The sequence below is a fragment of the Aplidium turbinatum genome, chromosome 16 (assembly GCF_918807975.1).
Source record: "Aplidium turbinatum chromosome 16, kaAplTurb1.1, whole genome shotgun sequence".
Lineage (NCBI taxonomy): Eukaryota > Metazoa > Chordata > Ascidiacea > Aplousobranchia > Polyclinidae > Aplidium > Aplidium turbinatum.
This window is the reverse complement of record NC_137487.1, coordinates 16,785,407-16,810,135: the sequence shown is the minus strand read 5'-3', so window position 1 is coordinate 16,810,135 and position 24,729 is coordinate 16,785,407. Positions and strand designations below refer to the sequence as shown.

The window sequence follows — 24,729 nt, the reverse complement described above, 5'->3', positions numbered from 1 at the left end:
GAATTGAAGTCCACAAAGGAAAAACATTCATTTAGACCTGAGGGCACCTGTTCACATGTCGTTAAAGTTTAATTCAATCAAAACCTGGTGGCACCTGTCTCGAGCAAGTGACAAGCATAGCATACAGGCTCCAGAAGAAGAGAAACAAGGAAAAGTTCAAACTGATGTTTGTGGATGTTGTTTCAACTAATTAAACTTCAACACTGCTTGAGTGGTTTGAATGGAATAATACGCCAAGAAAACCTGGCAAGCATGAACACAATTGCTAATCGCACTAAACATCAAATTAAAACTTATTTTTGTATTAAAAATTATAACCAAGACAGAATAATACATGGCAATGCCAAGAAACCGCCACCGATGACAAACACAAACCCAGGACAGGTAGTGGAAGTGCGACTTTCACACCTAAAACATGGCAGGTCGAGACTTAATGTCTGGAACGCGACAAACGATTGAAATTGAAAACACTGCTTAAAGGGAAACCCATGTTGAATTTTGCGTTTATTACAGTTTGAAACATAACTAGAAGTGGGTCATATAAATTTGATTATTAAAAATCTGAATGTAGATTAGAATTCAAAGTCGCGTTACATCGACAACACCATCTCATCATTGACAGAGCCGTCATGTAATGTTTTCATAGCCACGTTGGATGAGACACAAAAATTGAAATCAGAAACAAGGACCATAAATCAACCCCAAATCCATGGAGAAACTTCAGCCTCTACTTTGCTTTGAAGGGAAAGCCAATATTTGCTCTGAACTTAAGCGTATCAAGTGAAAAATCGAACAAGCAACCATGATCTCACAGCTGAACACCGACATGAAACAATATTGTTTTCTTGCTTTAAGAGAACTAAAAAAGATTTTCTGAATCCGAAGCATCTCAGAAACCAACACCGTTCGCGTTCATGCTGCAACAAACTCATTTCACAGCTTTCAGAAGATTGGATGAATATTTGATTGTTTGTGCAATAAGATATTAATTGAGAAGTGATCAAAGGCTTGCCCAGACTTGTGATGAGTGTACATAGCGGGACAGTAATTTCAGCAGAGTGCGCTTCTGTTGATTCAGTTTTATAGAAGGAAGAATTCAACAAACAATAAGAAGTGAATGAGCGAAGTACGGGCCTGTCATTGGTATTCAATTCATTCTTTGATGAAACCCTTTTACTTTTTTTTTATAACCCCGTTTAATGAAAACCCTACTTTTTATGACGTCTTAAATTTTTAAATAATTGCAATTCACCAGCGACTGATCTGAAACGCAAATGACAACAACATGCACTTGGCGCGATTGCATTGCTTGTATGGTCAATACACCTAATTACTAGGGAATGAAAAACAATTTAGATCATTGGAAGTCATCCATGAATCTTGGATACATTTTTTTTTGTTTTTTTGACTGCCGCAAAGAGATTTTTACAATAATAAAACAAAATACACAGAAACGTTTTAATATTTGAGGCAAGATGTCATGAGAAGGTAATTCCGTTCAATTAAAAGTTATGCTCTCGTACACAAATATGATAATCACATAGCGCAGCTTGTGGAGATTTAAATCGCCATGTGGAAGTTAAATGGACAAGTCAAAATAAAAACTCTGAGCTGCAATGTACCGCAAGGTGAGCCGGCAAGTCCTCATAACCTCAAGCATCAGAGCGCAGGCAATAAATAAATGAGACCGCTTTGTGGATTTTAGAAATCTTCACCGTATGTCAAAGTTGGAGAGCTGTCAAAACGAGAAATCACACCCACTTTATTCACACAGCAGTCAGAACTATTCAATTTCCTGAGAATAACTTTTGCCACAGTTTTGTTTGAATAACGTCAGAAGATCTAGAAAAAAAGTGAAAAAAACACACGATGTTTGCCACAGGCTTGGAATTGACGTAAATACTTTCCAACAAAGAGATTAAAAAGTAAATCGTTAACCAGGCGAGTTGGGACATGCTTTAAGGCGTAAATGCCAACTAATCTAAGCATTTATAACCATAACATCAGACAAACAAGGCGCATTCTTCATCTGCGCCAAAGACAATGCTGCAGCTTCAAGTGAGGGACAAACGTCACAATAGTTTCTATTTGGTGACCTTGGGGTCAAGCACAGACTTGCCCATTTGACAAAATATTAGCCGAAGTTTTATCCAGGACGGGGAGATACGATCAAAAGTTTCAAATGAAGTTTGCTTTGAAAATGAAGGCAAATATTGAAACTTATTGTCGCACCAAAGGAACTGTTAATAGAAAGATTAAATGCGAAGCGCACACAACACTTTCACGCCTAAGCAAAGCAAGTCAAAACTGAATATTTGACCAAGAAGAAAAAGTCACAAAAGAAGTGTTATTACACTTGTCAACTGATAGATATCCATCACCAAGCAGAAAAAAGTATATATTTACAATGCAGCAAATTTTGCACTGAGCAGTTTCGAAGTAACAAGAGGAGAGAACTACCACTGTGTTTAACCCATTCCTTGTCTTCAGTATTAATAACATAGTAAGTTGAATTACGTATTGACATTACGAATTATTTTTGCACCCTCCTATCTTGCACTGTTAACGAGTTCATTCATGGGAGCAACGTTGCAAGTTCGCTACAGTTTTCCAATAAAAAAAACTTCATATGCAGTCAAGTCTCATAAAAAAATAAAACTCGTTTGACACAAAAAAATAATATTTAAAATATTTAAAATCTTGAAAGCAACAACAAAAACAGCGCAAGGTTGGCCAGTGAATGGCAAGATGATATCGAAATAACGGGCATTTCTTAACAAAACTTCTGGCCCTCAACGGTTGAAAGATAAATTGTTCAATGCGATGGTTGTGTAGCTTGTTATGATAAGAACCGTTGTCATAAAATATCCATTGTTGACATCTTTTAGCAACACTTTAGAAAATGATAGCGCAAGGTACGTTTTGTCGCCAACAAAAGGCAAGGGCTCACTCAATAAAGTTGATCTTTGACTGTCAGTAATATTCACAGGCCACTGACTGCTTTACAATAACAAAACAATATCAAGTCCTTTTTGTAGAAATCGAAAAGGGAGCCTATTTAATTTTCATTTGCGCTGAAAACAAGCTTGTAGTACAAAGAAAAGCTTCCTCTCAAACCAAGGCTGACTGCATGGTCTGTCCACCAGAAAATTCATTTCCGATCGTAAAATAAGTGAAAAAAAAAACAGGCCAATCTTCCAAGGCAAACAATACCTTCTTTTCGTATACTTTAAGTTATGGCACATCGTTTGAAAGCATATAATTTGCACAAGTTTAAACGCCAAGGAAAAAGTCCACTTTTTATTGAAAGCTTAACGATTTTAAACATCAAGATTAAGGTGGTAAATTTAGCTGATCTAGTAGCAAACATGGCTTTGTTTAGGTTGCCATCCAGAGAGCACAAGCTAAGAGTTGAACACACATTAGACAATGTTTTCTAGCAACGTATACAAAACATTGAAAATCTGACGTCATCATCCGCTTTGTTGAACATCGAAACTAAGGCACCGACTCACTACGAAGATCCTCAAGTCAAGCCGCCATTCATAAAACTGTTCACATTTAACGCCACTACACAATAACGCCCTGCAGCGGCTGAAAGAAAATAGAAAATTCTGTTCCAAACGTAATTATTGAAGATACACTTCGATGGGGAAATGAAACATGTTTTTAGCGATTTAGCAACTACGACGCTACGTACTTAACTTCTTATGTTGGACAAAGCAACTGAAAAAGAAATCGACTGTAAACAGATAAACTCCTTTACGTGTAAGACACACAAGAAAGTAAAATGTTTGAAACGAAAATGTTACGCAGAGAAGCAGTAGCATAAAACAAGCAAGAGTATCTTAAAATGACGATCTTATCCACAGAAAGCATAAAGCTAGAACCACGTATTGAACAAACGTCTTTGCAGTCCTCATTGGGCATCACAAGGAAAAAGAGATATTATTCTTCAAACATTTTTACCAGACGATGTCAATTGACACTCGCTGCAAGCAAAGCATATCCCAACATAACACAGTACCGGCAGTAATTTCTGCTTATTTCATTATTAAAAAAACTGCAACAGCAACTTGGTATGCATCTTAAAGCAGAAGTATGCAAGGAAACTTTGATTTTGCAAACACACGCTTGGCAAGCCATATGTGGTGGGGGCAAGTAATCACCAGTCAATACAACGTTTCCTCACAACTCTCACCCGGAAAGAATGTCACGTGCGAGTGTAAAATCGTGACCTAATCAACGACAGAACTTGATCTGTGCGACAAAACGTGCCAAATGCAACCAATACACGTTGCCCACATTGACTGGCAACGTGCCGCCAATGATGCAAGACATGCTAAATAGTCACTACAATATGGACAAACTGTTGTGCAGAAACAAATGACTGCATTAAGAAAAGCCTTCTAAATCAACTAATCACTAATGTGATGCGGCCATTGCAAAGCAAAAATGAACAATAAAACATTTTACACAGCTTTAATCACAGTATATCACAATTTACTGCTGTAAATTAAATAAATAAACAAACAGCAACGCAAAATTTACAAACTTGTTCAAACTACCAGGCACTCCAGGCAGGCATAAAAAAACTCGCAGAGAAAAGTTGCTTGTTTGTGCGCTTCAAGATTGACCGCAGCACTTGCCATCTTTGCCAGCACGTCATTAAAAGTTGAATCAGTGAAAAAGTAGTTTTCATTCATCTAGGTTGCCAGATTACTCTTACTCAAACATTACTTCAGTAGATACTGCAGGTTTTATGTGAGTATAAAGCCAGCTTCACCATCTGTCGCTTTCTTTTCGGTTGCTGTAAAGCATAAAGCAACATTGTCCAGTGAATTAAAAAAACGAATCAATTTGCAGAAAACCGACATCACATAACTGTCAATGTACTGGATTATACATATATCAATAAACAGGCGTCATCTGGAGAAAATATGCCATGCAAATTGGTGTCATTGGCGCCAATAATTTCGATTCAAAACACTAAAAAACACATCTGTTGTTTCACAACAAATGCTTTTTGTGAGTAACCCATCTGTTAGCTCACACACTTGGGACACCCATAACTGTACTATGTACATTGCGAGAACAATAAACCCGTCGCCTTCACTGCTACAATAAAGACATTGCATCCACTTTGCTGACACTTGCGAATGACAAAGGATTATTTTGATAGACTAGAACACTAGCACTCTTACTACAGCTAATTTGCATAAACTAACATCTGAGGTATCTTTCAAGCAAAGTTATTTACTATAAGTTATTGACCTTGCCTCCAAACATCTCGTTATAGAATGAAAAACAAAAGCACCACACAACCCAAACAAACAACTTACCACAAACTCACGTTTCATCAAAAGCGCAGGGTTGAAAATGACTGCTATCAGTGCCTTTGTGAAACTTTTATAGCAACTTTTTGAGCAATATCATCGGTGGAGCACAATGGAAATGACAGCCAGCAGGGCCAACCATACGCATCACAACAGCTGTGAATTATATGGAGATATCCTGTGCACTTGCTATACAGTTACAACATGGAACAATCCACACATTTTGATACTTTTTCGTTGATGTGATGTGGAATTATCTATTTGTATCAAAATTCACAGTGGGAATTAATGTAACCCAGAAGTATCTTATAACTCTCCGCTGGGACAATTCGTAAAACCTAACAACATTTCAGAACACATGTGGCAAGATATCAGGTTATTAGAAATACAGTAGCAACATAAAAAAGTGCATTTTTTTAACCTATTTGGAATAATACTCTCAAATAGTCAGTAATGGGAACTTACACCATACATTTTTTCGTTCACTTTTAAGTCGATAAAGTACGGTCGGATAAAAGAAACATGTTTAGTAAGGATAAAACCTTGCGTTTGTTCACATTTGATAAAAACTTAATTTGAAAATCATTTTCATGCCTGTATTCATTTGCAACCACTTAATGACTAAAGAATCAAATCTACTATCTTTATGTTTCAAAAATTCATAAACACAGAACATAAAACATTAAGAAAACTATAAAGTATACAACTATATAATACAATACATATAATAGCGGTTATGATACAGTGGACCAAGAAACGAGCATACCATAGAGCAGTGCCTTTCAACCTTCGAAACAACAGTGTGCACTTTTTTATTTTGCAAAAATTTCATCAGCAAATTTCACAAACCAAAAATAGTTAGTTCGCAGCTATTTGATTTACCTGTTCGTGGAGTAACAATGTAAGGGTTTATTCAATAAAATCGTGCAACTAAACTAATTTTTAAGATGACAGGTCAATTTGTAATAGATTGATCAGATTTCTACTCTACTTACAATTTAAGAAACGTGAACGAAATTTTATTTTAGCAACAACAATAACCAGCACAATGGGCTAGTGCGTTTGAGTGCTTGCTTCTGCGTCGCTCGGTCGATGTGGGCTTGATTCCACTTTCCACATCGTGTCATGCCAAAGATCTTTAAAAACAATCACTGAGCACTCTATTACCAGTGTCGAGGAATAGACCCTACAGACTGTGCGAATTGCGTTTGCTCCTTTAAAAAAAACTGGCAGTTGATTGCAATTCAAGAGCTCTCAACCTTAGAGCCTAGGAAGGAGTCCAAATTACTCAGCAAACAACAACGAAAAATTCTTATAATATATATAATTATATATGTATATAAACGTTAGGAAAATTAGCATTTTTATTCAACCATCCAAATATATTAATGACTGATTGCACAGATCCATAGAATATTTCAGAAAATATCAAATCACTGACTAATTTCTAGTGCACTAAATCCCTTTTGAGCCAAAGTACCTAGTGGAATTTTTGCGCAAGAACTTCAAGCGCTTAGAACTTTTAGGTCTTGAAAATCTATCAAAAACTCCAACCCAAAATTCAGTGTTTTTTCACGCGGTTAAACCATTCGCCTTATAAACGTGTTGCAAAACAGCCAAACGCTCCTTTCTAGTGTAAACTTGAACAAGTAGCATACTTCTAAATTGCGAAACCGAAAACAAAAACCAGCAACTGCTGAATTTTCCTCCCGATTTTGAATCAAAACGAATTCCGCAGGAAGCCCGCAAGACTGGCAACCCTATGATGGCGTATGAGCGATCTTTCCAGGCTAGATTGGAGGACAGGAAATCTTCAGCCACTCAGCAGTCTCGTCGTCCAGGACCCTCAGACCATGCGAATCGTGTGGAGGCCGGTGGGTTAGGCAGTGGTGGATGACATGGTCTGCGGTCTGTTCCGTGGCACCACACTCACATTCTGATGAAGGAGCCAGGCCCCACTTGTGCAATGTGCATGTCCGAATGAAAGCGGCCGACGCCAGTTCGCAGGCAGTTAAGCCTGACCCACGCAAGCCTTGCAAGGCCTATGATGAAGCACTTTAAAAGAATAAAAACTATATTGGCATGCGGAATGCAGGTCTGCTACTATTCGGCGAGTCCGATTGGGCGAGTCCAATTCGGCTAGTCTGATTCGGCAAATGCCCTATTTGGCGAGAGCCCTTTTTGGCGAGTTCCCTATTCGGCGATTTTTCGAATTTTTTTTTTTAAATTATCGGGTACCGTAGCCTAATTATCCTTGCCGCTTTTACATCGTTTTAACGTCGCTAAACGTTCAAATAACCCCCTAACCCTTATCCCCCTAACCCTTAACCTCCTAACTCTTAACCCCCTAACCTTTAACTTCCTAACCCTAACCCCCTAACCCTTAACACCCCAACCCTCTAACTCCAACCCTAACCTCTAATCCCAACCCCTAACCCTAAAACGGTAATGATAATTAGGCTACAGTACCCAATAATAAAAAAAAAAATTCAAAAAATAACCGAATAGGGAACTCGCCGAAAAGGGCTCTCGCCGGCGGAATGCACACACATGGCTTTTAATACGGCTTATTTGAATCATTGCACAACATGAAAAGTAAAAATCATGGACGATTTTCGTCCGCACCACGTTTGTCATTTGCATTACAATATTTTTCATCTGCACAAGTGCGTACCATCTTACGGGTTGCGTACCATCTCACAAGTGCGTACCATCTTACGAAAAGCACTGCCACAGAGCAAAAAGTAATGGTGCCAAACTTAGTTGTTTGCCAATTCCATTAATCAAAACAATTCAAAAACCTTTAACTTCCACCTTTCTTGGTTATGATAAGGGCATTTAAAAATGTAGTTATATTATAGTTATTATATTGAGCATTGGTCTGTGCTTTGCACCAAAATCAAATTGTCAATCAATTCTTTGTATTAATGATTAACCATAAAAAAATCAAGATTAATCATGCAGGACTAACAAACCTTACTCAAAAAAGTACATAACCATGAAATCTTCTGTTTGATGAAGTTTAGATCACAACGCAATAGAAACACGCTTTATCAAAATGCACACATAACTTTCTGTGGCTATGTTCTCAATCTTATACAGAAAACTTGTAACTAGATAAACATTTGTACTTATTTTGACAACTTTGTTCATTTAATGTTAATAGTTTTGAACAATAGTAAATGCAGGGTGCAATCTAGTTCGTACCTTGAACCCTTCGTACAGTCAGTTCGTACCCTGCAAAGATCGAGAAAAAAAATTAAAAAAAGCTGAAGTCGCTGATCGAAGTTTCCCCAAACAATTTGAAACAAACTCGAGGGTTGGGGTTAGCGGAAACTGCGGTTAGTGGAAACTGCGATCAGCGAGGGTTAGAGCATAGATTAGGGGTAGAGCCTACTCTATCGTTAGGGTAAAGGTTAGCAAAAACGGCGGAAAAATGTTTGCGGAAACTGCGGAAAAATGTTTGCGGAAACTGCGATCAGCGAGGGTTAGGGTTAGAGCATAGATTACTCTATGGTTAGAATTAGGGTAAGGGTTAACGGAAACTGCGGAAAAAATTTTGCAAAAACTGCGATCAGCGAGGGTTAGAGCATAGATTACTCTATGGTTAGAGTTAGCGGAAACTGCGGGAAAATGTTTGCGGAAACTGCGATCAGCGGACTTCGGTTTTGAGCTATTTTTTCTCTCGATCTTTTCAGGGGGAAAATTTTAAAATGATTGCAGAAACTGCGATCAGCGACTTCGGCTTTTTTTAATTTTTTTCTCGATCTTTTCAAGGTACGAACTGACGATCCGAACTGTTCATGGTACGAACTAGGTTGCATCCGTAAATGCACTGTGTCAACATTATACGTTTTCCAACTAAAAAGTAGGCTAGCCATTGAAGTACTTAACAAATATCATGATACATATTATGTATGGCTCACAGTCACACAAAATTGGCTAGGCTACTTAATCAAACTACAAATGACAAAACAGAAATTTTCAAAGTGCTAAAGTTGTCATTTACAAAGTTGTGCAAGTATTTTGAAACAAGAAAAATTAGCTCACTTTTCTGTTGAATACAATTATAGACACACAAGCAAACAGATGAGTGATTGACCTTGACAGCCTGCGATTTTCTTAGGATCCAACATAAAACCCGGCTTCTTTGAAGGAAAAAGAGAAACATATGGTACGGTACATAGAAAAAAACACTGGTTTTATTTAAGCTAGTGCATGCTATTTCATAGGCAATTAACTGAGCATTCAATTTGGCCTTGCTATTCAGCCTTGTAGCAAGGCCAAATTGGTAGGTCATGTAGGTCATAGGGGTCAAAACACCCAATTGTAACACAGCCTACCATGCTGATTATTAGGGTGAGGTAAAATATATTTTTGAAACTTAAACAAATGATTTGAAAATGGGACATGTCACTTTAAAACACAATTTGAAATGCTTCTCGAGTTTACCCAACCCAGCTAGCACTTTCCCTGCTTGTTTATAAAAACTACTATTGCAAATCAGCTATTCTTTTATAACTATTTAGGATGTTGGGACTTTTTCTGGCTTCTTTCTTCGTTCTCTGGGGCCGAGGGTTTATCCTTTTACCACCCCAGAGACGCCCTGATGTGTCTCTGTTTGTTGTCATTAGCCTGTTTTGTGCAGTTACCAGGACTCACCGCGAGGAGGTTGACAACATGAGTGCCATCAGCGCAGCACACTTCATGGAAGACACTTGGAATGCAGCATGGTGTGCCACCGACACGAAACTACATGGTTTTATGCCCCACCCGGTGGCGCGCCCCCCTGGTATGGACCTTCCTCGGCCGACTTGGGTCAAGCTCAACAGAATCCGAACCGGAGTCGGTCGCTTCCATTCCAACATGCACAAGTGGGGTTTGGCTCCCTCACCGGCCTGCGAATGCGGCGCGGAGGAACAAACTGCTGACCATGTCGTTCTCGAATGTCCGATCTATAAGGCACCAAATGGAACGCATGGTATAGCAACGCTGGACGAAGCTACACTCACCTGGCTCTCCACCACCTGCCCTGAAATTTGATCTAGTCTCAAACGAAAGAAGAAGACTATTTAGACTAGCAAATTATCCTGACTTTGATACATTAAAACCTTGTTTAATCTTTTAAAAGTGAACATTTTCTCTAAGCCATATATATACTATTCAAAACAGGTTATTGGATCAGACTCATACAAAAAGATGACTGAATCAAGCTCCCAAAAAGGCTTTCAATAGTTTGAGCACAAAGACTGATTCTCATAATAAATCAAACAGGCAAGGTTAACTATGAAAACTAATATGTCAGCGTCAGGAGCGAAACAACAAGAAAAAATCTAGTTTTGCAAAATAACTATGCTTTAAAAAAAACAATTTGAGGTGGCTATTTGGTAATGTTTAAGCTATAAGCAACATTCCATGCTAGTATGTTGGCTAATGCAATTAAAACATATCTAGAATACAGTGGAGCTGTTTGAAATAAAAAAGTTTTGAAGTTTAAACACTTTCATTGAGCAATTGAAACAAAACATAGAACAATCACAGAAAACACTGAAATTCATAATTTAAAAATAGGGAGAAAATTAAAAATGTTTGAGGCAACTCTATCAGCGACTTCGGCTCTGGGAGCTGGTATACAAGTCCCCCCCACCCCCCTTGGCAACTCATGACAAAGAGGAATTGACCAAAACATGTGGACTGAAGTGTGTGAACAGTAAAGCAAAGGTAAAGTAGTTTCACCCTATATGTTTGGTTGAGTCCTGTCTTTGTCATGAGTTACCAAGGGGGGGAGGGGGGGACTTGTATACCAGCTCCCGGCTCTGTTGTATGTTTTTCTCGATCTTTTCAGGGGACGAAATACATTGCACCGATTTTAAATTACACCAAGTAGAAAAATCTTAGCAGTTGAAAGCAACGAATGTCAAGTGGAGAATCCAAAAAACACGGTTGCTACAGGATGGGGGTTTGAGAAAGGAAGATAACTTGTTTGAAAGGTACCCCCAGGCGATTTTGAAAGTGACCTATCACAGCTTTAAAAATCCAGATAAACAGAAATAAAAATGAATGTCAATTGAATTGGTAGAATATTAACCAAACTCACTTTCCAATGATGGTAAAGCTAGAGCACATTTTATAACTGTGTCAGCAACTTCCACCTCAAGTGAGTATTTGCAGTCGGCCGCATATAACATTGTTTTACCAAACCATGAAATCTTAAACTCTTCTAGCACAAAATGTTATGACAAAACTGGGGAAAATTTTCTTGCAAACATCTCTAAACTGAAGCCAAACCCTATTTCAGGCTATTTTTTTCTATCATTCTCACAATGCTCATATGAAAACTGAGCTGCGGTACCCACCCTAAAAATTGCTTTATGTAACTGCTCTGTTATGTGCAGTCTGATAACTGGTGATAAGGGTAAACTACCATGTGCAATTGTGCATTGATGGATGTGTCGAAGCTGAACAAGCTTAGTGTCAGTAACTAGATACATTAACAACTATCTTGTCATACTAAATTGCTCCAGTAGCTCAGTTGCCCAAATGCCCCAATTTCTCGATGTTGATAGCTAACTAATGGCAATATCAAGTAGTGCTAATTCAACTCTCGATGTGTGCACTTGAGCAATGCATTTGAAGGAAAGCTCTAAACACCTGGTGGTTGAAGATTTAGTTTAAGTGGACGGGAAGGCAAGGAGCCAATCTTCGTGTCCACCTTCAGGCATGCCTTTAAGTGTCCTGCCAAAGACACAGCCGTCTGCTCTTGAGCGATATTGAACCGACGTCCTTTCGATTGCCATTCCAGGGCTCTCACCACTCGGCTATGCAGCCGACTAAAGATGTTTTACTATTTGTAGCCTGAGCTCACTACGGTATCATCTGCTGTCTACAGTGTAGCTTCAACATGAATAAAAGTTATGTTTTTGGTATTGTACATTCAAAGATATGTGGAGCTAAACTAAAATAAAGTTGATTGATAGCCACTTCTGCTACCCTATGGTGAGCTTTTTAAACCTCTTAAGCTGATTTAATCATCTTGTATCTCTGGTATTTAACTGATACCGGTAGTCTAATTGTTGTCATTGACTCATGACTTTTAATGACAATATTTCATAGCAAATTTGTCGAATTGCATGCAGCTGGGTGCATTCCATCGTATTAAATTGATTAATTTCACTGTCTGTTCTCACACTGTCCTGCAACCTAAATCTTCTTTTGAAGAGTGCTTCAAAAAAATTGAAAAACGCGCGGCTGCTCACAATGAATGATCACGTGATTTGTAAAGGTTGAGTAGTCACATTGAACATCTGCCACCAATGCGAGCGACATCAAACGAAAGCTGGTAAGCGGAGAAACAACAACGTGTGGCTGATGATGATGGAAGCGATGATGTCATCGTTCAACTGATGACGAAAGAAACTAGAGACAATAATCGAAAGGTTGATAATTTTAAATTACGCTCAGTTTTCACTGTTGGGTTGCTACTGAAACAAAAATTGATTGCTTCAAACAATTTGACATTGTGACAATCAAACGTCATATTGTGACCAAAGGGATGACATAATTTTTTTTAAAAGGCTGATTTTAATTCAAAGTGGAAATGTAAAGATGGATGGTCAAGAACTGGTCACTCTTGCTACATGTGCGGCTAAGTCGAATCAAGAAGCAAAAAAAGCTGAGGCTCATGCCAGAGCAGGCAGGGTATACGCAAAAAAGGTAGGCTGTTGCAGTTGCACCATAGCTATTTAGAGCAATTTTTTTTATCAAAGGAAACTAAATTATAGCCTAGTCTACTCGAAAATGAAAAAAGTTACTACTCTAATCAAAAAATAAAGAGTTAATTTTAATTTACTGATTTTATTTATTTATTAAATTAACATATGTTAAACTCATTATTTATCATATTCATTTAACCCTGAAGGTGGACACGAAGATTGGCTTCCTTGCATTAATCTAAATCTTCAACCACCAGGTGTAAGCCTGGATACGACGACAAATCTATATTTTGGCCTCTGTTTTTAATTAGAGTAACCAGTCTTTCCAACCACTTTGCTCCTAAGAAACAAAGTTATTCCCAAGAAAAATATTTTTAAAGGACTGGGCTATCGAGTTTTCTGTTGCATGGAAACCAGATCGGGTTTGACCTATATTGTGTCGAAATAGGCTATTTCATTTTTTGCTACATTATTTGTCTTGTGTTTGCTTCATTTCAAAACAGAAACAGTTTTGCTTTATTGTGAATTTGAAACCATGCGCTAATTTTATTGGATGTTCAGCACAAAAATTTTTCTCTTCGTCGCCACATAAAAATTGTCTTGAATATATTTCGAGTCAAACTCTTTGAGAAAAAGTTTGCTTCATGTTTCAGCGTTAAGCTCTCCATTGACCATGCAGCGGTATCTAATGGATGGAATAATTCCCGGCAACAAGACTTCAACAATCGGAAACTTCACTTTGTCAATCTCGGTGACCGGGCCGCGAAATTTTTTTTCCCACGAGATTTCTGTATCATTGATTCTAGTCACTCTAAAAGTAAGATTTTCCGAAAGTGTTAAGAGATTGGTTGATTCAGATTGCGAAATAACTATTTACCAATCAAATTCTGCAATGATAATAAAATATAAGCTTTCCCTAACTCTACTTTTTTTGAAAAGCTCTTGTGCACCGCAAAAATTAATTTAAATAAGAAAAGAAAGTTTGACTCCGTCGAACCCTCGTTCTCACGATCACTAGGCGAGGATGAAACCACTGAACCAACCGTGCCAACGAGAAAATGTTGTATTCACACGGTTTTAATCCAAACTTTTACCAACATATGTAAATGAGATATGTAAATATTCCTGTAAAATGGTGCTGTCTGGTAGCATAGCAAAAGGATATCATGTTTTCTTCGGCATTTTTCGGAAATAAAGCTAAGTCTCTGTGTTTTCTTGTTGCTAATTCCTGGCTGAGATGTTTGAATGTTTGGTATTGGCAAAACTCGCTCTTTTAATGCAATTTTGTTTAAAACTAGGCAATTTTTTTTTTGACTGAAAGCATCATTCTCAATATCGTGACGTCACATGCGTGCCAAAGGGGGGGGGGGGGTTGTAACCCTCAAACCCCCCCCCCCTGGCTACGCTACTGCTAGAATCTATGAGACAGAAATGTCGTGGGAAAAAAAATTTCGCGACCGGGCCTGCGTCAGTGATTCAAATCCTCTACAAGTATGCGCGAAGCTTCCCAGTCCGAGGATAAAGATTCAATCAATCAACAAAAATAATTACTTTTGAGCATGAATTCTCGGCGCTGCATTCTGTGTTTCGTTTCAACACATAGCGAAACAAACTTGTCTGCATTTCGAAACAACACGAAATTTAAAGTCATTTTTTTAGAACGAAATGAAACGAAGCAGCGGCAAAGAAATTTATGTCAAAACAAAAAAAGTCGTTTTAAACAAAGTTATTTTTCTTGATTGCCTCGAACAAAGTTCTTGGTAAATTTTTTTTTCTAATTACCGCAGTAGCGTAGCCAAAAATTTTGGAAGGGGGGGGGGTTTTGACGACCCAGCGGCGGGGGGTCTGGGGGCCTCCCCCAGAAAATTTTGAAAAATTACATTGAATTTGGTGCATTCTGAAAGCATTTTCAACAAAAATGTGGGTATGAATATTACTGTAAAATGGTGCTGTCCGGTGGCATAGCAAAAGGATAAGATCATGTTTTCTTCGGCATTTTTCGGAAATAAAGCTAAGTCTCTATGTTTTCTTGTTGCTAATTTCTGGCTGAGATGTTTGAATGTTTGGTATTGGCAAAACTCGCTCTTTTAATGCAATTTTGTTTAAAATTAGACAATTTTTTTTTGATTGAAAGCATCATTCTCAATATCGTGACGTCACACGCATGCCAAAGGGGGGGGGGGGGTTGTCACCCCCAACCCCCCCCCCCCCTTGGCTACGCCACTGAATTACAGTATTTCTAACTTATAACTAAAAGGAATTTTCAATTTTGTGTCATCGCCAACTGGAAACGAAATTTAAACGGGCAAGAACTAAGTAAACGAGTTTCAGCAACTGTAATTATTATTTTATTTAGTGTTGTTGACACTTAAGCTAATTTCTTTCCTTTTTTTATTGCAAACCATCATTTCATTTGATGACGAAAAATGTGAAGTTTTTGTCATTATTTTCATTTCTTTGACTAAATTTTCACTTTGACCAACCAAAAGTTATTTGTGAACCCACAGGCAGAAACGGACGCTAAAGAGGCCCAAGTGGTGGCAGCACATCTTATTCAATTTGCGAAGGATATCTTACTTCGTTTGATCTACTTCAGTGATGACGTCACAGAGGTGTCGTTGGAAGATCTCGATGCCCTTGTAAAGGTTGCCAACATGGGGGAGCCCATGATCGATGCTGTCACTCTACAATCTTTACTAAACTGTGAGGTAACTTTTGCTTGTTTTTTGAAGTTGCTTATATTTCTTGGTCAACTGTAAAAAGAGTCTTTGTTCTATAAATGTGCCACATTAGTGCTTAGTTTAATCAGGATGAAATGTAAGGTTTAGCTTGCTCCAGTAAAATTGCATTGTATAGTATTGCGTGTGAAAGACGATTTTTCTTTTGCATTTTGGAAAAATAGAATTCTACTTGCTACAAATTAATTTTATCATCCTGCTCACAAGTCCGTCTATTTTATATTGCTGTAACATCTGCAGACGTTGAAGCAATGTAACAAACGACCGTTTTTCTAATAATAATGATGTTATGATTTTAGTTATTTTCGCTCTACAACAGCTAATGCCTAGTAGCGACAGTAATCATTCGTAATTTCTTACCAGGCTTACATACGATGTCATCACATTATTACCCGACTTATTTTCACTGCCTTATGCAAGAAAAAACACAATCGGTATCGTTTCTAAAGTCTTCTGTTTGACCCGACCTGGAAATATGGAATCGATCTTTGATCAACCGACACGATACTTTATAGTCCAAGGCGAAACCACTCGGCCACTGAGCTGGTTTACCGTTGTTTAGTTGTGTTTCATTTCGAATTAGCAATATATTCTAATTAATGGCCTGTTGGCTGCATGGCTGAGTGGTGAGAACGTCTGCTAGACATTCCAAAGGGCGTGGGTTCGACACCGCTCAAGAGCACTTGACTGTGTCTCAGCATGACCCCTAATGGCATGCCAAAACAATGTGAGCAGCTGAATACATCTTTCGTAGCTTCTTCTAGTCGTCTCTTGCATCGCATCTGTAACTGAGGTGGACTGTACGTTGTCGCAATGGTCCAAAAATAAATCACGACTATTATTACTGTGCAGGTTATTGCTTTTAAAAATCTGCTCTATTTTCTAAAGGTATTCAGCATTGAAAATTCTTTTAAAAAATCCAGTATGTTTTTGACTGATGATCAAGTTGCAAGAATTGAAAAGGAAATCAGCAAAACTAAAATCAGGTTTGTAACAGGCTACTATAAGAGTGGCGTTGACCTGGGTTGGGGGCTTGGATTGTTTTACTCCTCCCTTCTTACCTAAAGAGGATTTATATTTCGAAAAGATGAATGCAAATTAAAGACAACTTTAGCTTGTTTCTCGCAGCTCATCTACAACATTTGGGTCGAAGTTAGGGCCTGTAGATCTCTTAGCTAAAAAGGTGTTTTCCCCATATTAAAAATTAAAATCTCTTGAATTAATTTCATATCTTGCTGTTCTTGCAGTGACAGTTCTTCAGATTCTGAATGCGAACATACTGATCCGTATCTTCCGCCACCACGAAACTCAACCTTGTCAAACTTGGATATTTATCTCCCAGGAAGGTAAGTGACCAGCTATATATATAATCAGACCAGCAGCTTCCAAACGGGATAACTGACATGTAGACAACTCACAGGGCGTGGATAGAATGAAGGACAATTTCTTCTATTCTATATCATAGAAATTTGTTATTTCATCCCAAATGTTTTTTTCAGTTTTGGCAGTAACGGATTCATGGGGGCACTAGGTCACTTATTACCTTCAAAACGAAGAAAAACGTGTAATTTTTTTCAATTTCTTCAAATTTATCTCTCTCGTATCGCTTACTCAACCACGTTTCATCCACCTATCTTGTGGCAGGTTGATGAATCGCGTATTTTAGATAGGAATCGCGTATTTTCAGCAGTAGATATAAGCAAGGGTGTGCATTTTTGTGCTTCTCAAAAACAGAAAAAAATAAAATAATTCATTTTTTTAAATCACAACATTTATCTAAATTTTTTTTTCGCTTGTGCTGGTGTCTGGTTTTTAGTCCAATAGTCCATTAAGAAAACAAAAAAGTGAAAACGCCACTGCTCTTTTCTAAAATAAAAGAATGCTTACCGTCTGTAACAAAGACGTAAAAATAAGGAAACTCTCAAACGATTTTAATATGTCAAGCGCAATGGGGTTTGAAGCCTTTGTCAGTGCTGTTGGAAGATGATTTGGTCCAGTTAAAAACGAAAGGCATGAGTACCTAAACGAAAGGCAATAGTACCGCCCCAATAGCTCAATTGGTTAGCGCGTCACTTCTTGAACGAAGAAACTTCAAGATCAACAGCGGCGCTGGTTCGACTCTCGGGGTGTGCGCTTGAGCAACGCACGTTAAGGACTGCTCTCCATTCAGCGGCATCTAATGGATGGAATAATTCCTCAGCTACAAGACTTCAACAATCGAAAACTTCAATCTGTCAATCTCGGGGACCGGCCTGCGAAGGTGATTCAAAGCCTCTACAAGTATGCGAAACTGGCAGGATTAAGCTCTGCAAGAAGCTTTTCCAGTCCGAGGATAAAGATTCAATCAATCAATCTACCTTAAATAAGACACTTTTAACACAAAAAACTGACATTGCCTCAAGAAAGAATAAATTACCTGTAAGTTCATTCAGGAAAGAGATAATTTTTTACCAAAAAGGAAAAGTTATATCAAACAGAAAAACAAGATCAGGAATAGTTGGTTGGTTGGTTTTGAATCAGTTCAGTTCAGTTGTTTTTTATTTCTGACCATCATATCAAAAAACAATACACGTCAACATAGCAAAGGTCGAGAAAAAGGTAGAAGCGACAAAACGCGAACGTTAAAACGTGCTTGTGACCGAATTAAGTTATCAAGTTGAGAAATCTGGCACGGTCGCAACACCTTCAGAAAAATTTAAGATATGGAAAATTTAAGATAATTTAAGAGAATTTAAGAGAATTTAAGAGAATTTAAAAGAATTTAAGAGAATTTAAGAGAATTTAAGAGAATTTAAGAGAATTTAAGAGAATTTAAGAGAATTTAAGAGAATTTAAGAGAATTTAAGAGAATTTAAAAGAATTTAAGATAATTTAGGAAAATTTAAGATAAAAGATATAAAGCTTTAGCTGATATAGGCCTATTTAAGATTTGTATGGACAGTTGCTATGAAGATCGGTCATGGTGCGTTATCAAGAGTGCTGATGGTCGTGAGGGGAACACGTCTTGATGCGTTTAGCTCATAGCAAAGAAGAGCAAGGCAGGCAAAGAAAACCCCACAAAGAAATCCTACCACGGGCAAAGCCATTTCAATCGCAACGCACCAGGCCTTGCACGACTCACAAAACAGATACAACTTGAGTACTTGACGATGCGAATCAATGACGAAAACAAATAAAACAAACTAGAAAAAACAACATCATCATCTTGCGGAAATTCAATTATACCCAGGGAAGTTATGTCTTGAAGATGTCAAGCGTGCTTTGATATAAAGTTGCGTTGATAAAGCGATAATTTTACACCCCAGTCAGCTAAACTCGTCACTTCCACACCGATCCAACGTTTGCAAACGTTGAATTAATGCAAAAATGACAGGCATCGCTAGCTGGGACGTAGTAGTGGCATGTCACAGTAATATGAGAAATTTGGGTTACCATATGTTTTACACGTTAAACCATAATAAAAGTGAAAAAAAACTTCGGCATATTACGTTAGAAAAAATAGATGAACAAACAGACAATAGCATGACGATCCAGTCCAAGATATTGATATAAAACAACTGGTTGGAGCACATGGCCACCGCTTCACCGAAAGATGGCGATTGGTCAAAGTGGATGGAAAATCTTTATCCTCTGGCTGACAAAGCCTTAATAAGTTATCCCTGGTAGTTTCGCATACTTGTAGACTAGTGGCTGTTGATGCAGGATTGGTTACCGAGATTGATAGAGTGAAGTTTCTAATTGTTGAAATGCTGTTGCCGGGAAATTATTCCATCCATTAGGTGCCGTTGAATGGAGAGCAGTCCTGAAATGCGTTTTTCAAGCGCACACCCCGAAAACCGAACCAGCGCTGCTTGACCTTGAGTTGAGCGCTTAACCACTGAGCTAACAGGGCGGATAAAATAATAATAGCCTACAATAAATGAATACAAATGTGGGCCACTGTAACCAAACAAGACTCTCAAGAATACGCGATGTTTTTTTCCAGTGTTTGGGCGCCCATAAAAAATTTTGAGACCCTAAAAACATCCCAAAGACCGGGTGAAAGGGTCCTATTGCTCTTAGCTTTCTCTGCTGACTGTGAAGCGGCGCACTTGTAGACACCGAGCTAATACAAAAAAGACTGATTACATACCACAAATTCAAAACAAATAAAAAAATTTGTTCTTTAAATCGAGGAGCTGAGTTTGCTTTTATACGGCGGTAATCTTGCTTAGGGGCTGTGAGGCTTGTGCTTACAACCTCGGGAAGGTCTGAGACAGTGGCGCTACTCATCCGTGACGGGTGACGCAATAAGAGTGTCCGGGAAGCAACAGCAAACAACCAGTTCAGCATCACAATGGCGGAAGATGCGAATCTGCGGACGCCGATGCTCAAATTGGGTTGAAAGCTTCCCCGCCAGCTTGCAGAGTACAATTAGCAAGGCGACCTATGTCGTAACTCAATTCAGACTATTCTACTGCCGTACTTTTTTCAAAGAAGACAAAATTGTATTTTTATCGTCACATGTGCTGCATACCGCTATGATATTTTTACTGACTAATTTAAAATCATAGACAGACACAGGTCGGAGTTTAAACTTTTAATACATTTAAACGTATCAAATAATGATAATCCTTCCTTGAACAGGCAATTGCATGTTTTGTAGTGCGTTCTCTAATCACCTTGTTTGGCGCTTTTGCATATCTGTCGCATTGCACCTCGTGAGATCACAGTGGCGAATCCAGAAGGAGATCGCCTCTCCCAATCCTTTTTCTTCTTTCGTTTGAGACTAGATCAAATCAAATTTCAGGGCAGGTGCTGGAGAGCCAGGTGAGTGTAGCTTCGTCCAGCGTTGCTATACCATGCGTTCCATTTGGTGCCTTATAGATCGGACATTCGAGAACGACATGGTCAGCAGTTTGTTCCTCCGCGCCGCATTCGCAGGCCGGTGAGGGAGCCAAACCCCACTTGTGCATGTTGGAATGGAAGCGACCGACTCCGGTTCGGATTCTGTTGAGCTTGACCCAAGTCGGCCGAGGCAGGTCCATACCAGGGGGGCGCGCCACCGGGTGAGGTATAAAACGATGTAGTTTCGTATCGGTGGCACACCACGCTGCATTCCAATTGTCTTCCATAAAGTGTGCTGCGCTGATGGCATGATCGCTGAACGGATGTAGTAATTCAACAGCAGCTGGCACAAAGGGGTGTCTTGACTTTAATTGCCGGGGAGATTCCTGAGGTGGGGTGTTGAGTTTTGCATGAAGCAAGTGGTTAGGATCCCCTGCCCGGCGAGCCAGGTGTATAAGGGCTCCCTTTCGGCGAAGCTCAGCAGGTTGGATGCCTGCGAGGATTGGTAAATACTCTGTTGGAGTTGGGCGCAGGCATCCAGTTACAGTTCGCAATGCGTCGTTGATTGGGCTGTCGATGAGACGGGTGTGGGCACTGCGGCACCAGGCAGGGGCGCAGTATTCAGCAGTGGAGTGGACCAACGCCAGGGTTGCAGTGCGCAAGGTGTCAGCACCTGCACCCCAAGTTGTGCCTGCCAAACGTCTCAGCAGGGCGACGCGAGATGTCAGCTTTTTGCGTAGTGACTGTAAATGGTGACGGTATGTGAGTGACCTGTCAAGTGTAACCCCAAGGTATGTAGGTTCTGGGCAGGGCGGCAAAATTTTGCCGTTAACGGTCACTTTCAGGTCACGTTTTGCCTCCCTGTTGTTGAGATGGAAGGCTGCCGTCACAGTTTTACTTTCGCTGAGCTTCAGTTTCCATTGGTGAAGGTATCCAGATATGGTCGTCATGTCTTGGCTCAACGTTATTTCTAATGATTGCCAGTCTTTCGCAGAGTGCAAGATGGCCAAGTCATCAGCATATGCATATTTGTCAGATGTTGTTGATGGTAGGTCATGCATATAGACATTGAAAAGGAGGGGAGCCAAGACTGATCCCTGTGGGACACCGTTTTTGAGTCGCCGCAGTCTACTTGGTTTTCCGCTTCCGGTGGTAAGGGTAAAACTCCTGTTGTGGATCAGTTCCATGATCATTTTGACCATGTGCCTGTCAGGGAGTAGGCGGAGTAGTTTGTAGACTAGGCCACGGTGCCAAACAGTGTCATAGGCTGCTGTTAGGTCGATAAAGACAGCCCCCGCTTTCCCGTGTCGGAATCCAGCTTGTTCTTTGGGAAGCAGTGGGTCAATTATTGGTTCGACACGAGCGTAGATCAGTCTCTCAAGGATCTTGAAAGGGATGCAGAGCAAGGAGATGGGGCGGTAGCTCTTTGCATCGTCTAGTGGTTTGTTTGGCTTAGGGATCGCGACGACCAGAGATCTTCTCCATATTTTAGGAATCTTGAGGCGGCGCAGGCAGGACGACAGGAAATCGCATAACCAGGACTTTAGAACATAACCAGCGTGCATGATAAGCTCTGGACATATCCTATCTGGACCAGGGGCCTTACCAGGTTTTAGGTGCTTGAGGGCAGCATTAAATTCGCTCCGTGAGAAGGAGCTAGAAATGCTCTCCTGGTCGGGTGTGTTGATCTTCCATAGCTTTTTCACTTCTTTGGTAACAAACCGATCGGAGGTACGATCACACGGCTTATATATCCCATTTTTTATTACCTGCGATGCGATCTTATTAGCAGGAATGGGACATTGTCGGGGTGATTGTCTTGATAGTCCCGTAAGGTTATTGAGTGTGCTCCACGCTGTACGGCTTGAGTGCGAGAGATCGATAGATTGGATAGTCTCTGTCCAGCGTTCTTTTCTTTTTGCATCGAGTCTTTCCAGAAGAGCCTTGGCGGCTGAGGGTGTTGTTTGACCATCTGAAGAGCTAACAAAAGATTGGTAGAGGCGCTCGCACTCAATCCCAATCCTAATACCTAGACAGAAAAGTAAATTTATTCATGGTACATTTGCAAGATATAATTTGTCTTCTTCTTCTTCTTCTTCTTCTTCTTCTTCTTCTTCTTCTTCTTTTTCTTCTTCTTCGTCTTCTTCTTCTCGGCTTAATGTAAACCTACACCTCATTATGTTTTGTTGAAATCTCCCCCTTCCTAAAGCTACTTGCGAGATCCTCCCTTATGTGAGATATCAGTTCCCCACTTGTGTAGTTTCAACATGTGATTCTCTGACATTGAGTTGTCTATTTTCTTCAGAGGTATCGCTTGCAATTTACAGTTCCGGAAATTTAAATTATGCTCATGTGTAGTCTATACTTTAGGCTACATGTTCTTTTTTTTCCTGAGGAAGCGACAGCTGTTCTCAAAAAGCGTTTATTTTGTTTTTTTAAGTCGATTTCTTTTTTTTGTATGTTTAAATAGCACAATGATGAATTCGTTTGTGTTACTTAGTTTTGTATATTTGTTTTCAGATTTTGACTTCGACATTTTGTCTTTCAGCGTTTTTGGAATGCTCCCTTCCACCTTGCCCAACTTTCAACAGTCCACTGCCGCCACCAAGCGGAAACACAGAAGAAGAAGAAACACCAGTGCGATGGGTGTTCCTTCACCGCTATTGTCACAAGAAGAAGTAACAATTGTGAAGGTAAAATTTCATACTTTGCAACAATGGTTTTTATTTGTTTAATTATATAAGCAAATAAAAGTATCATTATCTAAATAATTTCAACAGTGCGTCTTACCCTTGCGTTTTCATAAGGTTCTTTTTTAAATTAATTAGTTGGTAAATTAAGATATTATATCAATCACAGGAGCCTTGAAGTTTTTATTTCAAAAATGCTTTCTTTTAATATAATAAAAATTGTCTTGATTTGGTTTGAAATAGATTCTATTCAAATTTGAACCTTCTGATTACTCCAGCAAGGGTGAGACAGACTATATACGTTTTTTGATGATAGCCACTTAGGCCTAACTCTATTTATTTAAATGTGCTCTCTCTGGCTTTTTGCTTGGCACCGGGCACTTTTTTTGTAGTTTAGGTATAGGCTGCTATTTATTGTATACGTAGTTATTGACAGCTAAACCCCTTAACAGCCTGTGTTATCCTCATCAAGATTGACTCGGCTAGGATTTTTGTTGAGCAGCACTCTTTCTGGTGGTGTTTAGGCTACTGTATTCTATATCTATAGCCTATGTATTTTATTATTTTGACATCGTGCAGATCTGAAAATTATTTTCTCACGACATTTTAAGTTGTTTAAACGTTACTGAACGTTAAAAAAATTAAAAGTAGCGATAAAGTGAACAGGCTGTAATTCATATTTCATGTTTTTTGGCACTACAGTTGGCCATATTCTTCAAAAATGTAGAATTTGGCCTCACGCAAACCATTTTTGCTTTCACAGAGAGCCACATCTCCAAGCCCATCTCAGCACAGTGGGCTTAGTCCATTTATAGGTGCGCAGCATAAATATTCTGTTCGAAAGAGAAGAAGTACTTCTAGTTTGCAGACGATAACTGACGATGATGAAATACCAAGTTCACCACTAGCTTGCCTTGCTCAGCTTTCGGAAACCCAGAATTCTACCAACGCAAGAGACCATTTGCAAACAGATTAAACACACCACAAATCCTTAAAAACAATAGATGTTGAATCAAGTTGTAATTTTGTAAAATGTTTACATTAAAAAAACTCGATATTTCCGTTTTCTTTTATTAATTTAAGCTTTAGACAACTACAGAGAGCTAAGTGATCTGGCTATCAGTACAAATAATTCCTAAACAGACTTGTAAAAGCATTTTACAAGGTTGTTAAAACAAAAAAGAGAAAGCAGGGTTGCAAACTCGAATGCAAGGAAAAACGTAATTTTGCTCAACTCAAAATTGCAAAATAAAAAGTAAAGGGCAAACCCGGAGAATTGAAATGACGTTACCGTACCAGATTTATCATTTTTCCTAGCCGTAAGTTTGTTTACAAAGGCATCGGGAGGACGACCTTCGATCCAGTTTTATCAGAATGTTCTTTTTTGTCAGACCACCGCATTAGAAGTCTGAGTTTCAATGATGGT

General features: G+C 39.0%; 1 protein-coding gene across 2 annotated transcripts; it reads left to right on the top strand.

Annotated features, from left to right (window-relative positions):
* The first annotated feature begins 12,910 nt into the window (after positions 1 to 12,910).
* On the top strand, positions 12,911 to 24,603 carry LOC145785795 (uncharacterized). Of its 2 annotated transcripts, none has more exons than XM_082597506.1 (6): positions 12,911 to 13,049; positions 15,556 to 15,756; positions 16,675 to 16,772; positions 17,034 to 17,132; positions 23,162 to 23,306; positions 24,067 to 24,595. In XM_082597506.1, the coding sequence occupies exons 1-6, from the start codon at positions 12,942 to 12,944 to the stop codon at positions 24,277 to 24,279; spliced, it is 864 nt and encodes a 287-aa protein (XP_082453632.1). In that variant the 5' UTR covers positions 12,911 to 12,941; the 3' UTR covers positions 24,280 to 24,595. The 2 variants fall into 2 exon arrangements, with proteins under 2 accessions (XP_082453632.1, XP_082453631.1); XM_082597505.1 differs by lacking the exon at positions 12,911 to 13,049 and adding an exon at positions 13,710 to 13,865 and having other exon boundaries at positions 24,067 to 24,603.
* Positions 24,604 to 24,729: the final 126 nt, after the last annotated feature.